General features: G+C 49.4%; 1 protein-coding gene across 2 annotated transcripts in view; it reads left to right on the top strand.

The window, feature by feature from the left end:
* Positions 1–590: 590 nt before the first annotated feature.
* The window catches only part of Mboat1 (membrane bound O-acyltransferase domain containing 1), an 87397-nt gene continuing 73733 nt past the window's right edge, over positions 591–14254 (top strand). Inside the window, exon 1 of one of the 2 annotated variants that reach the window (XM_047559629.1) lies at positions 591–938. In XM_047559629.1, the coding sequence (XP_047415585.1) occupies positions 840–938 (99 nt within the window). In that variant the 5' untranslated portion in view covers positions 591–839. The remainder of the gene's footprint in view (positions 939–14254) is intronic. The other variant, XM_047559630.1, reaches the window with a different exon arrangement.

Genomic DNA, 14254 nt, shown 5'->3' with positions numbered 1-14254 from the left:
GGCAGTTGTACATCATCACGCCCAGTTTCAGTTTTTATGCTTCTCAAAATCTACCAATAAATTGAAAAACTTTTCCAATCCACAACGACACAAAGGGGTTGGGAGCCTGAGATGATAGGAAGGGGCAGGGGAGCCTCGTCTAGGGTCACTTATCACCGTGCGCATCACAGAGCAGCAAACCCGGTGCGGGACAGGGGTAGAGCAGTCCTCCGGGCAAAGCGACCGACGTGAGGAGAAGCGCGCGGAGCCCCGGGTCTGCCGGCAGGCAAGGCAGGGAGGCTGGGCAGCCGGCCGGCACACCGGGGCTCGTCTCGGGCCCGGCGCGTGGACCCTCGGCCGCTGGACAGGAAGGCGCAGGCGACCCCGCGGGCGCGGCGGGGGAAGGGGGCGGCGACTGCGGCGAACGCGAGCCGGGGGGCCGGGCTGCTCTCGGAGGCGCCGCCGGGGCGACCGGGTGCCTCGTCCCGTGGGTCGGGAGAGGGTCGGCGGGCCCGGGGCAGCGAGAGGCGGCGCCGCGCGTCTCGGCACCTCGGGCTCGGCCGCCAGCGGGCGGGGCGCGCCGAGTCCCCGCGCTGCCTCCCGCCCGCCCCCTCCGGGCGCCGCGGCCGCGGGGCCAATGGGCGGCGAGAGGAGGGAGCGGGAAGCGGCGCTCTGGGCCCGGCCTCCCGGCCGGTGGCCGCCGCGCCAGCGCCGAGTTTGCGCCCAGAGCGTTTGCGCCGGGTCGCGCCGCCGGCCTCCCGCTCCGTGCCCGCGACCAGGCAGCCGAGCGCCCCGGCGGGAGGACGTCCAGCGGGGCGGCGCGGGCTGGGGCCGGGGCAGCCGCCTCCCGAAGATGCAGGATGGCAGGAGAGCCGGCGCCGTCCCTTCGGCCCTACCGCACCACGGGCTCCACCTGCCTGCACCCGCTCAGCGAGCTCCTGGGCATCCCGCTGGACCAGGTAACCGCGCCCGCCGCGTCCCCCGCCCCGTGCGGGACAGGTGGGATTTTTTTTTTTTTCCTTTAAGTTGGTTTTAATTTTTTTTTTTTTTTTTTCTGTAAGGGTACTAAAAAAATGTCCTGCACACCCTGCATGGCAAGTTCGACTGAACTTTTTTTTTCAAAGTTTTGGTTTGTACCAAATTCTCAGATAGTCGGAAAAATGAATCCAGTGCTTCTTCCGTCATTGTAGTCAAGTTTTTTTTTTTTTTTTAAACTTTTTTTTTTTCCTTTCGGTTGGGGGATTGGGCCCAGGGTCGCTACCCCCATTGAGCTGCACTGTAACCCCTTTTAAAAATTAAAAAGTTTTTCTTCTTATTTTGAGACACAGCTAAGCTGCTAAGCTGCTAAGCTGCCCAGGCTGGCCTTGATTCCGGCATCCTCCTGCTTCAGCCTCCCTGGGGCTGGGGTTACAGGCGCGGGCCAGGCTGGCCGAGTCGTTACTGTTTTTGATCTAGGTGATCCTGATTGACCGACGGCAGTCCATGGGGTTTGAACGGGAGACGGGTTTAGCAGTGAGGCCGGGCCAATAGTCCGCGTGCTGTCCATCAGAAAGGCAGGAGTAAGAAAAAAGGATTCTTTGCTTCCTGAGGACCTTGTTAATCCGTTGGGTGTGTCCTTGAGGCTGGAGGCTTCTGAGTGCACGAGGAGCCCTGGTGGTTACTGCGCTGTCCAGGAATTGCAGCTAGCCTTCCAGCTACACAGGGCAGCCACTGGGTTGAGGCTACCATCCTCCTGTTCCTGTGGGGCCTGGGGCTGGATCAGCTCTGACTTGGTATCAACTCAGTGTTGCCTCTAGCTGGACTTGGGCAGGACGCTGGAGTTGCGCTGCTGCACCCCCACCTTTGTGTTTGGGGCTGAGTGAGTCTTTGCCGTTTCCCCCTTTCCTTTCCCTAGTGCTCTTTTTTCTTTCCTTCCAACAAGCGCATACCTGCTTCCCTTTCCACTCTCGTCCTTTAGCAACGAGGAAGTGAGCCCTGGCCTCCTGCCCTGTTCAGCTACTGTTTACTGAGCCACCCTCTCCCTGGCTCTCTCTGAGGATCTGACCACTGCAAGCTCCGGAGAACCAGGAACTTGGGAGGTGCCTGACGCCAGGGCATTGGTGCTCCTTCAGCCTCCCTTCAGCTTGCCGAGGCCGGAGACCCAGGGACGCAGGCAGAGGCAGACCCGATAGCAAATTCCTTGGCTCTGAAACTAAATACAACTCTTTGCTGAATTTCCTTAAGGGGAATTCATTTTGTACTTACCTCTCCACCTCCTATCAGAATTTATTTTAATTTCATTTTCTTTTAAAACCTATTCTGCACAGTTAGAGAAGAGACTCCCGGGAACCTTTCGTATGAAAAGAGATACAGATGGAGGACCACACAGGTCCTGGCTGGGAAGTGCCAGTCTGGTGTTATTATTAGCCTTATAACTGCATCCACCTGCATCCCCAGTCTCCTGGATTTCTGATTTTAATTTATTAAAAAGAACAAAGGAGCCGTAAAGGTATTTAAGATTGAGAGGGATGAAGGTATTTCTGGAATGAGCCCAGGGGAAAATGTTTGCCATGGAAATGGCACACTTGGGATCTCTAAGATCTTAGTCACCCTGATCAACCTCCAGCAAGGTCAAGTCTGAATGCCTTTTTTTTTTTTGGTACCAGGGATTGAACCCAGGGGTGCTTAACCACTGAGCCACATCCCTAGACCTTTTTATATTTTATTTAGAGACAGGGTCTTGCCAGGTTGCTTAGGGCCTCACTAAGTTGCTGAGGCTGACTTTGGATTTGGGATCCTCCTGCCTCAGCCTCCTGAGCTGCTGGGATTACAGGCATGCCCCACAATGTCCAGACTGAATGACTCTTGGTGAAAGAAGCACCCATTGGGCAATGCCCCTGGCAGCTTATTTTAGACCCAGGGAAAACCCGGATGGTAAATAATGTGGTTTGAGGCTAAGCTGTGGCCTGAGAGTTTGGAAGCTTGGCGTGTTGTCTCTTTCACACTTTCGAAGCTTTTAAGGACTTGGATGTCAGATCCCCCTGGATAAATTCCTGCTTTTCCAGCAAATTGCCTTTGTGGCCTCTGGCTGGCCCTGTGCTCTCTCGTAGTCTCAGTGCCTTCATGAGTTAAATAGGAGATGGCAACAAGATCTACATTTGGGGTTGAGAAATTTCATACAAAGTGTCCTAGGTAGGAAGATCCTGGCATCAGGGTGTTGACAAGGAACGGAGTTTAACTCAGTTGGTCGAACTAGAGAGACTCTGATGAACCACTTCGACTGGTGCGGGCAGGGTCAAAAGGACCAAGCGAGGATGGAGTGGGCTGTAGTTCAGTGGTGGAGCACTTGCCTAGCATGCAGGAGGCCCTGGGTTCCACCCCCAGCCCAGGGGAGAGAAAGGAAGGAAAAAAGGATGTGGAGCTACCCACATCTCCAGCCGCTGGGGAAGAGGGAAGAAGTGCATTACCGTTGCCAGTGAGGCCCGCACCCCACCCCTCACCCTCCCAGGAAGCAGTGAACCTCAGCCCTTCCCTTTCTCCTTTTGTCTGCAGGGGCTCCTCCTGGGGCACAGAATGGGAACAAGCAAGGTGGAGCCAGACGTGGCAGGGCAACCTGAAGATAAGAAAGCGGTCCTTGATAGACACGTACTCCTGTCCCAGGAAGAGTGGCTTTTATTGGCCTAAGCTATGCTAAAAATGATAAAACACACGCTGAGTTACCCAGATAGCTCTCCATGTGCCACTTAAAGACCTGGAATCGCTTCCTCGGTGTCTGGGTAGTCCATGCGTTGATTTCTGATTGATGGCACTTGTGTGAAGTCTTTAGCCTCTGGGTCTCCCTGGGTCAAGTAGTTTATTACCTGCAAAAACTGAAATACCCGTTGAGCATTCTGGTTTGTGAGTGAAGAGCGCCTTATTCCGTTTCATCTGGTTCTTCCACTTGTCTGTTTAACTTCTGGGTGCCCTTAAAGGATGCTGTGTACGGTGTTGTGTCTACTGAGGACGAGTCTGTTTTTGTTTCCAGGGACTTTTACTAGCCAGCAAGCTCCTAAAGATGCAGAGTCACCGAATTTCATTAGAGACAGTTCAGATGCAGAGCATAGGTGGTGTGGACGCATATTGAAAACTGCATTTTGAGCTGAGCCCCTGACCCTGTGCAGACTTGAGCTCCAGCAGCAGTTGGATTGGATCCAAAGTGCGCTTACCTTGGATAAATGAGGCAGGGACTTTTCTTTCCCATTTATGGGGAATCAGGGGACGGGGATGGAGTTTTAAACATCATCTTCTCCTGTGGTCTCCGCTTTGTTTTGGTTGTGGAGTGTGACATGATCTGCATTTCACTAGACCCTTCCAAGTTTGAAAGGTGAATTTGACCTCCAGAGGGAATCTTGTAATGTGGCTGTTATTCCTTTGTGTGGTGCAGGGTTCTGTCCTTGGACTGGGAACTTTGAAAGCTGGAAAGGAAACTGTTCTCCAGCTTTGAGGACCTTCTCGTGGTTGTGGCACCCCCAAACTGTGTGTGCACAAAGTATCAGTGCAATCTGAAGCCAGGATTTCACCCACCCCTGCAAGGTAGCAAAAAGGAAAAATAGAAATGATTTTGAGATTAAAGCAAAATCATTACGACTGCTTAAGTAAGCTGGTGTTACAGTTTAGTCTGGAGGAGTGAGGACCAGCTTTAAAGACCTGGCCCTCCCGACCAGTGGTGACAGCGGTGAGTTTTGATTACCCTGGGGGGCCTGTGACCTTGGTTTTCTCTACCTGCCCAGAGTTTTCAGTCACCCCGTTGGTTCCCTTGGCCATGCTTGGAAAGACCCACCCTTATTTCTGTTCTTATCTAAGTCTTGCCCTTCATTGAAAGCTCAGCTCACATTCCACAGTCATTATTAGGTCAATTAAATATTTATTCAGTCCTATTTGTACCAGGTACTTGGCCGTGTGGTAGAAATAGAAGGATTAAAACAAAAGAAAAGAAGACTAAGGTGCCCATTCTAGAGGAGGCCAGAGACCTATCTTAAGTATACAGGCGGTGCTGTTCTGAGGTTTACAGAAGGTGCCTGGAGGAATAAAGAGAGGAAGCCCATAGGCCACAGTGAACTCCTGTAGAGTTTGCTGTTTGCATTTAACACTTGGCAAACGTTTTATGATAATATCATGATCTTACTGGGTTCACGTGCTGAATTCCAAACTCATTTAAACAATCCATGTGGTCTGGGTTTTTATCCTTTTTTGCATTCTCAGGAACTAGTAGGTGCTCAATAAAAGCTTATCATTAGTAACGGTACATGCCAGTGTTATAAATGATTAAGCTTCAGTATAGAGCGTCTTGCTGTATTTATTTTTAGGTGCTGGGGATGAGGCCGGGGCCTCCAGCATGTTAAGCCTCTGCTCCCCACTATCCACATCTCCAGCCTAGGGGCTCGGTTTTAAGGTGGACTGTAGGTTGCTTTGTGGGAGGAAGGTCCTCCACCTAGCCTCACCCAGCCTGCTGTTCTCCATGCCGCCTTGGGCTGCGCCTGGGGATTCTGACTCCCACAGCCTGCCCTTCTCCTGGGCTTTCCAGGCCACCGACTCAGAGTGGTGCCCACACACAGCGGGCCCGGAGCATCAGCCAGGGAAAGACCCACGTCCTTCCTTTCTGGCCACAGTAAGGTTTCTGCAGAGTCAGGTCTGCTGTCCCCACTGAGTACCCCCTCCTCGTCTGCTGGTCTGGTGGGAAGAAATTAATTCGTCTAGGCTGCACACGACAAGGGTTGAGTCACAGCGTGTCACAGGCACTGCGGGGCCGCCGTGGAGGAGGTACTGCCGCCCTTTGACAGCTCCCAGGTGGGCAGGGTGGGGACACACATTCCAACCAGTGTCGCTCCCAGGCAGAGCCTGGACGGTCTGCTCTGGAGCCAGAGGACCACTGCTGTGTCCAGATGGCTGGGAACCAAGTGAACCGAGCCGCGCGGAGGCCTGGGGTGGAGGCCTGGCCGCGCTGGTGGAGGTGAGCTCTTCACACCGAGGCAGGACAGGAGATGGGTCTTGAGGGATGAATAAGAGTTTGTGAGGCCAAGTGGGGAGGGTCGTGCTGGGTGGAAAGCACAATGTGGACGGAGAGGCGGAGGCGTGAGGTTGTCCGCTTCCTTCAAGGGGCCCGGAGTCCACGCAGGTGACTGCTTGGTGCGGTGAGGACAGGGAACACGATGGAGAGGGCAGCATGTGCACCTCAGGCCGGGGGTCGGCAAGCCTTCCTAGAAAGGGCCCGACCACAAAGCTCTTTGTCTCTTCGGACCATACGCCCTGGGTACTACCGGACTCTGCCTTTGGTGGCATGAAGGCAGCCACAGATAATATGTAGGCCATTGCGTACCGTTGTGTCCCATCAAACCTCACTTTTGCTGAAATTTGAGTTTTATGAAATTTTGAGGTGTCATGAAATTTTCTTTTCAACCCTTTAAAAATATAGCCTGGTGTGAGGTGCACACCTATAATCCCAGCAACTTGGGAGGCTGATGCAGGAGGATCTCAAGTTTGAGGCCAGCCTCAGCAACTTAGTGAGGCCCTGCTTCAAAATAAAAAAATAAAAAGGGGTGGGAATGTGGCTCTGTGGTAGAGCCCTAGTGTGCCCAAGATGTTGCTGCCATGGTTGTCTTTGAGATCCAGCCTCCACCTGCTGACCTGAATATCAGGCTCTTGGCTGATTCTTATGCCAGCTAAAGTTTGGGAGCCATTGCTATAGTCAAAGGGAAAGCACTGAACTTTTTAAGTTGTGAAAGGATTTTCATTTTGTGAAGGGGTCTGAAATGTGGTTCGAAGAGGGAAGCAGGGGTTCTGAGGTCTCTTGCAAAGTCTTTTTTTTTTTTTTTTTTTTTTGTACTGAAAATTGAACCCAGGGTTGCTTAACCACTGAGCCACATCCCAGTCCCTTTCTGTATTTTATTTAGAGATAGGGTCTCACTGAGTTGCTCAGGGCCTTGACAAGTTGTAGAGGCTGGCTTTTAACTTGAGATCCTCCTGCCTCAGCCTCCTGAACTGCCACATAGTCTTTAGGGGGGGCTGGTCAGAGGGAGTTTAATGGGTGACTGAGTCTGTTCAGGCCATTGAAACCCTTCAGTCTTCGAGGCACAGATATGTGCCTGTGTGAGCATCTCTTTTCAGGAGCAGAGGTGAAGCAGTTGGGAGTTTTCAGAGAAGGCTTTGCAGAGCGAGGCACGGGTGTTGAGAGGTGCTGACGAGCCGTTGGGAGTGATAACAGTGCGAAGGGAGCTGTCTGGAGGCGAGGGACTTGGCGGAGCAGGTGTGGGGGAAGTGAGATCAGGGGGCCAGGATTCCCAGCGCAAGATTTCTGGTGCTCCTTTCTGGGCCATCGTGAAGGCTGGGTGTGGACGCCAGGGTCAGGGTGAAGGTCAGTTCAGCCTAGCTCGCTGAGAGCTGGGGTGTTTGACAGACTCCCTCCCGACGCCGAAGCCACCCACGTGCATCTGGGATTTGAAGTGTAGGAAACCTCAAATCGCCAGGAAGGTGGAAATTCTGGCAGCAGAGAGGAAGACCAGAGAGAGAGACAGAGAGAGAGACACACACTGAGCCGCTGTGCGTGCATTAGCTCGCCTCCTGACGGGCAGAGGCCGGAGGGAGGGAGGGCTTGTGGGATGGCCAAGGCAGCCGGGGGTCTGGGGAAGCACTGACCTTTCCTGCTGACTCTGACTTTGCTGGTGTAGGGGTGAAGCGGGAGCAGAGGGAGGTCAGGAGCAGAGGAGGGAGGCCCAGATGACTCATGCCAGAGGAGGAAGTCAAGGGCAGTGGGCGGTGCCCGTGGAGAAGGAGCGGACCTGCCGGCGGGTGGGGAGGGGAAGGGTCCAGGGGCAGGTGGCACCTGGGGCCCAGCCTCCAGCGACTGACCCCAGGCAGGTCAGCCTGGTGGAAAGCTCCTCTTGGTTCTGAGGGGTTGCAGCCATGGGGGTGGAAGGTGGCTTTGGGAAGCAGCTGGAGCACAGGGGTGGGCCGGGGCAGCGGTGCCTCCCTGGGTCCAGCCCCTCGGCTCTCCAGCAGGGAGCCTGTGCGCAGCAGGAGGATGAGCAGCCTCCACTCTAGGGGTCCCTGGGTAGGCCCAGGAGGTGGGCCGGCCCCCCTGGAAAGGGCTGGCCACACCCCCCACTTGGGGGCTGATTGACAGGGAAGGAGGGCAGGAGAGGATGTGATGTGGCCATACACTCCCTGGCGTTCTAGGCAGAGCCCCAGGGCACCCTGGAGCTTTGGCCTCCCTGCTGTGAGCAGTGTAGCCTTCACAGCTTGGCCTCAGTGTACCTATCTGGCCTATGGATCAGCTTCGTATGTGGAAAGCTCACGCTCTCTGTGCTCAGCCCGCTGTTCTGCGCATGTCATCTCATCTAACTGGTAAGACAACGCTAAAAGTCGTTCCTTCAATTTCAGATTAAAGAGCCGGTCCTCCGGGCTTACGTGGCCTGTGTGGAGCCCTGCAGCTGGCAAGGGCAGAGGCTGGACTAGAACCCAGGTTGGTCTGGAGCCCGGCTCCTGGTTAGTCACTGCATTACTGCGCAGTGCACGCTCCTGGCCCAGTACCGGTCCCTCTCACTGCAGTGGACTTTATATTTTCTGTCCCTGGGGTACCCTGCAGCCGCTGCTTGGGCACTCCCTGCCCCGGAGCTGTGTTCCTCCTCGAGTGCTCATCCCTGAGGCCCCGTGGTCACCTCCTGGCCGCCTGTCACCTGACCCTCCTGCTCCCAAGGCCAAATGGAGTCCTATGCTTTTCCTTTTGTTTTCACATTCTAATATCTGAGCAGGATGCACACAGCTGAGGGTCATTCAGCCAGATATGGCATCTTCCTATAGTTTGAAAGGAGACCAAATTTGAGTGAGAATTTAGCCTAACAAGACAGAGGAAGCCATCCTTTAAATAGTCACATCCATATCTCAAGTACATTTGGTTTTCTCCAAAGAAAATATGCATTCTTGACCTCAGTGAACATTGTTATTTTGGTACCAGGGATTGAAACCAGGGGTGCTTAACCACCGAACCACATCCCCAGCCCTTTTAAAAAAATATTTTATTTAGAGACAGGGTCTTGCTGCATAGCTTAGGGCCTTGAAAAGTTGCTGAGGCTGGCTTTGAACTTGCGATCCTCCTTCCTCAGCCTCCCTAGCCACTGGGATTACTGGCCTGCATGAGTGAACTTTTTTTAGCATTTATGATGAATGACTAATACTTTGTAACCAGTTCTCATAGCTTATAAAACATTACACCAATGTTATACAAAGTCAATGAACAGCACCATTTCCCCTTGGAAGTGCTAACCCATCAAGCCCATTCTTCCTGATCTTCACAGCTTCCTGTCCACTCTGTATTTTTGGGCTCTTACCTTCATCTCTGATATTTATTTATTGGTCTTTCTGCCCTTTCCAACTCTGAAAGGCTTCAGCTGTTACTTATTGAGCGCTGTGTGCCAAAGACTGGGCTAGAACAGAGATACATTGATGAATCAGGACCTGTGCCTTCTAGAGACAAACCTGTGAGCACTTGTTAAACTGCTGTAAACCCTTGTGCTATGACGGGCTCACTGCTCCAGGGCATGTGTGCACACACCCTTGCCCAAGGACAAGGAACCTCAGCATCTTCGGCTGCTCCAGAGGGTACTGGGGGCACACTTCTTGGAGTGGCTGCTTTAGGAGAAGAGGATGGGTGAGGGGAACTTTAGGGGGCAGGGAACCAAGGGGGACAGTCAGAATACCCCAGGAAGAAGCCGTTTTAGCAGAGGCAGCGAGACCGTAGAAAAGAGTGACACTCTGTGGGCAGTGACCTCTGTCAGAGAAAAAAGTGTCCACAATTGAGTTTAAAGATCTGATTGCCTGTCATCGGCGAGTCATGAATTGGGCCGCATCTGTCTACACACAGGGTGCTCTTCTGAGCTACCCAGATGAGGTGGGCTTTGCAGACAGAAAAGGCAGAGCAAGCAGAAACAGGGAGCAAGAAGCAGATCGGTGGTTTCCAAGTCACTTTCCTTGTAGGATTAATAAAGACAGGGCTCCTTATCAGCTGGGCTCAGGTGGGCTGGGCGCCTCCTCTTGGGGGGAGAACGGGCTCATTTTCGAGGTCACCGAGCACCATGATTCCTTTGTGGCGTGGTCTGGTCTGTTGAGGTCTAGTGCAGGAGCTCAGGCCAAAACTACTGCTTCCCATAAATTCTATTTAATGCCAAAGAGAGTGAAGGCGAGGCCCCTTTGTGTGCTTAGAACTAAGTAGGGACTAAATTCATATTTGTGGAATTGGAATGGAATTTTGTTTACATTTGTGGTTTGGAATGAACAACTAAATTAAGATAAAATTGGGAGCCAATGCTTTTACAACTGAGTTGGGCCTATTTGTTATTTGGTATCTGAATTTCAGATCGAATAGGCCTAATTACTAATTTAAAAATTAATTCTTGGCTGAACTGATGATAGTTCAATATTAATCTTGGGTTGCTTAATTATAACACATTTTTATTTCCATTGTATGGAGCTGAAAGTTTCATCATTGGCAATTACAGATGCAGATATTAATAGCATTTTTGGGGCCAATGGTCTCAAATTCCTGTGACCAGCATTTAGAAATTCTTTTCAGGTGTCTAAGTGAAGTCACACTTGTGCAATACTCTCAAGTGTTCTATTATGGCCTCTGAATTATTGTAAAAACAATTTCTGGAAAAGACCCTACTCAGAGAGATCAAGCTTGGAAATATCTCTTGTACCAGTAATATGTAAAGAGGATTCTGCGTTTGTCATTTGGTAACAGTGGTTGTGTGCTGTGCAAGGAGACTTCCTATTTTAAGCAGGTCAGCCCTATCAGTAAACAAGATAAAGGGGAGATTTGCCACAGCCTTACTGATGGCAGTTCCTAGTAGTTTGGCCAGGAACACCAGGCTGGAGAGTCATCAGTGGGAAAATAACTTCAAGTAGTTCATACTGGTTATAAACGTGCTTTACTAAAAGGCTGCTGTCCCCCTGGGCTTAGGAAATGTGACCATCTGCAGTGAGATGAACTCATTAACCCATTTGTTTTTTAGTGATCCTAAAAAAAAAACAAAACAAAAAAACGTAGACTTGGTGAATCACTTACCGACTTCCTTGTAAGAGTGGGGCTTTGGAACTTTTTAAAGTTACAAGAAATTAATCTTTTATGTATTGGTGATTCGAGGTATGGATTTGAAAGTTCACCATAGCCTTAAACATACAGTTTAGAATGTTGAATTAAGATTTCTGGACCGATATTGCTGGGGATTTCCTAACCGTCACATCACCTAAACATTCCATCCTCAGGTTTATTTACCCAAACACCACCACAGAGCTCCGGTTATAGTGTAATTTGGAAAGAGCATGGGTACATTTGAAAAGTTCAAGTTCAGGCTGTTCTAAACTCTTCTTTTCAAACAAGGAATTAAAATTTACAAATTACTGTGGGTTCCCCCCCTCCCCCCCCTCAACTCTGTCTTATTCACCATTGTGTAGCTGTGCTCTGAAGCAGATGAATCAGCAAAGGTACCCAGCACAGGTTGCTAAGGCCTACAGGAAGTTGCTAAACTCGAAAGTCATTTTGTGCAATTTCATAAAGTGACATAACTGTGAGTGTCACTGGGATAAGACTTTTTTTTTTTTTCTGGTATTATTTTTTGGGGTCTTTGTTTTAAATAACTTACTTATTTAGGACACTCGCACCGGCAACCCCAGTTTCATCCTTTCAGAAGAAACTGATGCCCACGTGCATCCAAAATCTTTCAGCTTTCTGACATGTGAGAGTCTGAGTCTCCCCTTGCTTTTCCCCCTCTTTTAACTTACATTGTCTCTTGGGGATCGATTCCTGTCTGCGTATGCAGAGCTCCAGAGACATCTGAATGCCTTTCTGTCACTAACTGACCACCATCTCCAACAGTAAGCATGAACTTACCTGCAGGCTATTTAACAAAAGGGAAACCAGTCAACATTGATAGAGAATTGATTCAGAGAGCCACTTTATACAAATTACAGAGGGAAAAGCCAAAAGAAAGTTTTCCTTTGTAATTTAAAAAAAAATATACAGGCCCTTGAATGGAGTTCACAAAGGCACGTGGAAGATCCTGTTGTTTCTTGCTACTTTAGCCTTATTGAGGTAATGTCTACTTAATTTTATAATTAGGTTTACTCAGTTGCAAAACCTAAGTTGACTTTTTTTTTTTTAAATCTTTCCAGTGACGTATTTAGATTGTTGTAGATACGTCTTTATCTGACGGCTGCTTTTGTTATCTTAGTTTGAAAGATAATGAGGCTGTAAACTAAAAACAGTCATTTCATCAAGATGTAGGGCGGGGCCCTGTTTTACCATGATCAAATAATGAATTAGGCTGCAAGTCTTTGCTAGTTGAAATCCAGGGAGAATTTGAAGAAAGGGAGTGGGTTATACAATGATTTAGAAATAGGACTATTTATGACTTTTTATGAGGACTGGAAAGCCACCTCTTGTGTACTTGGCAACCTTCATACATTAATAATTATTAGAGTAACGTGTAACATGTGTCTTAAATTTGGTTCCCTGTTTAGCTTCAAAACCGCTGGAGAAGTTAGAAAAGAGTAAGAAAATTGGTATAAGAACAGCTAGGTTGTAGATTGCCAAAAAAAGGGACATGAACTTAAATAAGTCAGTGAATTGACTGAGAAGGGCAGAAGGGACAGGAGCTGAGAGCAGAGTCCCCAAGACCTTAAGATACAGGAGAGGTGTCCAGTGCAGCTCCTGTCCTGAAGAGGGCCCCGAGGTGACACCCTGGGGAAAGATCCTTCTTCTGCTGAACCCTTTTGAGCTCAAGAGAAAGTGCTTCTATTCCCATGGTACATTGGTCAAAACTAAAACCAACTGACATTAGTACACAGCTATTAAACATCTCCAGACATTTTGAATTCTATCGACTTTTCCATTGCCACACCAGAGAATTCACCCATCAGAAGTGCACAGTAATATTCAATATATTCATAAGATTATGTAACCATCGTCACCTCCTAATTTTAGAGAACATTTTTATCTCTGAAAAGAAAGTCCATCTCTAGCCGTCCCCATTTCCTCCTGCAATTGACCTCCCTCCTCCCTCCACTCACCCCAGCCCTGACACTGGCTAATCTGCTTTCTCCCCATGTAACTTTGCCCATTCTGGACATTTCATGTGAATGGAATCATAGGACATGTGGTCTGAGTGAGGGCTTCTTTCATTTCTGGGGGTCTTTGGTGATTTTCGATTGTGCACTTATTCTGTTTTGTGTTTCATCTGTGGGAATATTTTGAGACCTGGATTTAAGGCCTCAGGACTTCTGCTAGGCATCCATGGGTTTTCTCAATCCAGGCTCATCTAAACTGCATTTCCTGCTTTGGATTTTGTTTTGCCTCACAGGGCATGTGAAGTTAGGCCCCCAAACTCTCATCCTCAGGGGAGTCTTTGCACTTCTGACTCTCTGCACAGAGCCAAGTCCTGTATAAACACACATCTGCTATCTCCCTCTGTGGGAAGACAGGTCTTTCTTCTTGTGAGATGTCTCCTTTTAGAGGTTTAAGAGGGATCCTGGCCTTTATGTAGAACCTCCATCTCTTCCTGCAACGTCTCCTTTCCAGAGGTTCTCCTCCAAGCTCTAGGCCACTTGGTTGGGCAAATTCCAGCTCTGGCAGTGCTTGACTCTCTGATTTCTGCTTTCTTGCATTTCTGGTTTCTGAGGAATTCTTTTACTTTCTCAGTAGTTCAGCTGTGCCTTCTTGGAAATGACTGGCATATGAGTACATCAGTTTAGTGTAATATCAGTACAGGGGGTTACATACGAGAGTGTTTATAGATATGTGAAGAGTCAAGGATTAGCATAGACACTTGTATTTCCTTGCTTTATCAGCTAGGAGGGTCCACAAAAAGTGACACTCCATCATAATAGGTATACCCAAACCTCATCCTTTTCCTAATGCCATTCTCCAATAAAAGGTACCATGGCTCCTTGAAGAAATAGCCAATTCTACGACTGGGCCAGGAAATACACAAGAGGAGTTTGGAGCATTTTGTAACTGTCAGAAAGTAAGGAAGTACTCAAAAACAAAAACAAAACCCATAAATGATAATGGCATGTCAAAAGGACATAGGAGTCAGTTGAAACTGGCCAAAGCTGGAATAATTTGAACAAAAAAATAAATATTAACCTATCAGAATACAGATTAAAGTATAGATTATAGGTAGTAGAGATGATAGAAGTTTCAAATTATAATTTGAAGTATAAAATAAACATGCAATGAGTTCATACTTGATGTAAATCAATGATT

The sequence above is a fragment of the Sciurus carolinensis genome, chromosome 7, assembly GCF_902686445.1.
Source record: "Sciurus carolinensis chromosome 7, mSciCar1.2, whole genome shotgun sequence".
In the NCBI taxonomy this organism is placed as follows: domain Eukaryota; kingdom Metazoa; phylum Chordata; class Mammalia; order Rodentia; family Sciuridae; genus Sciurus; species Sciurus carolinensis.
This window is presented reverse-complemented; position numbering and strand designations above follow the sequence as displayed.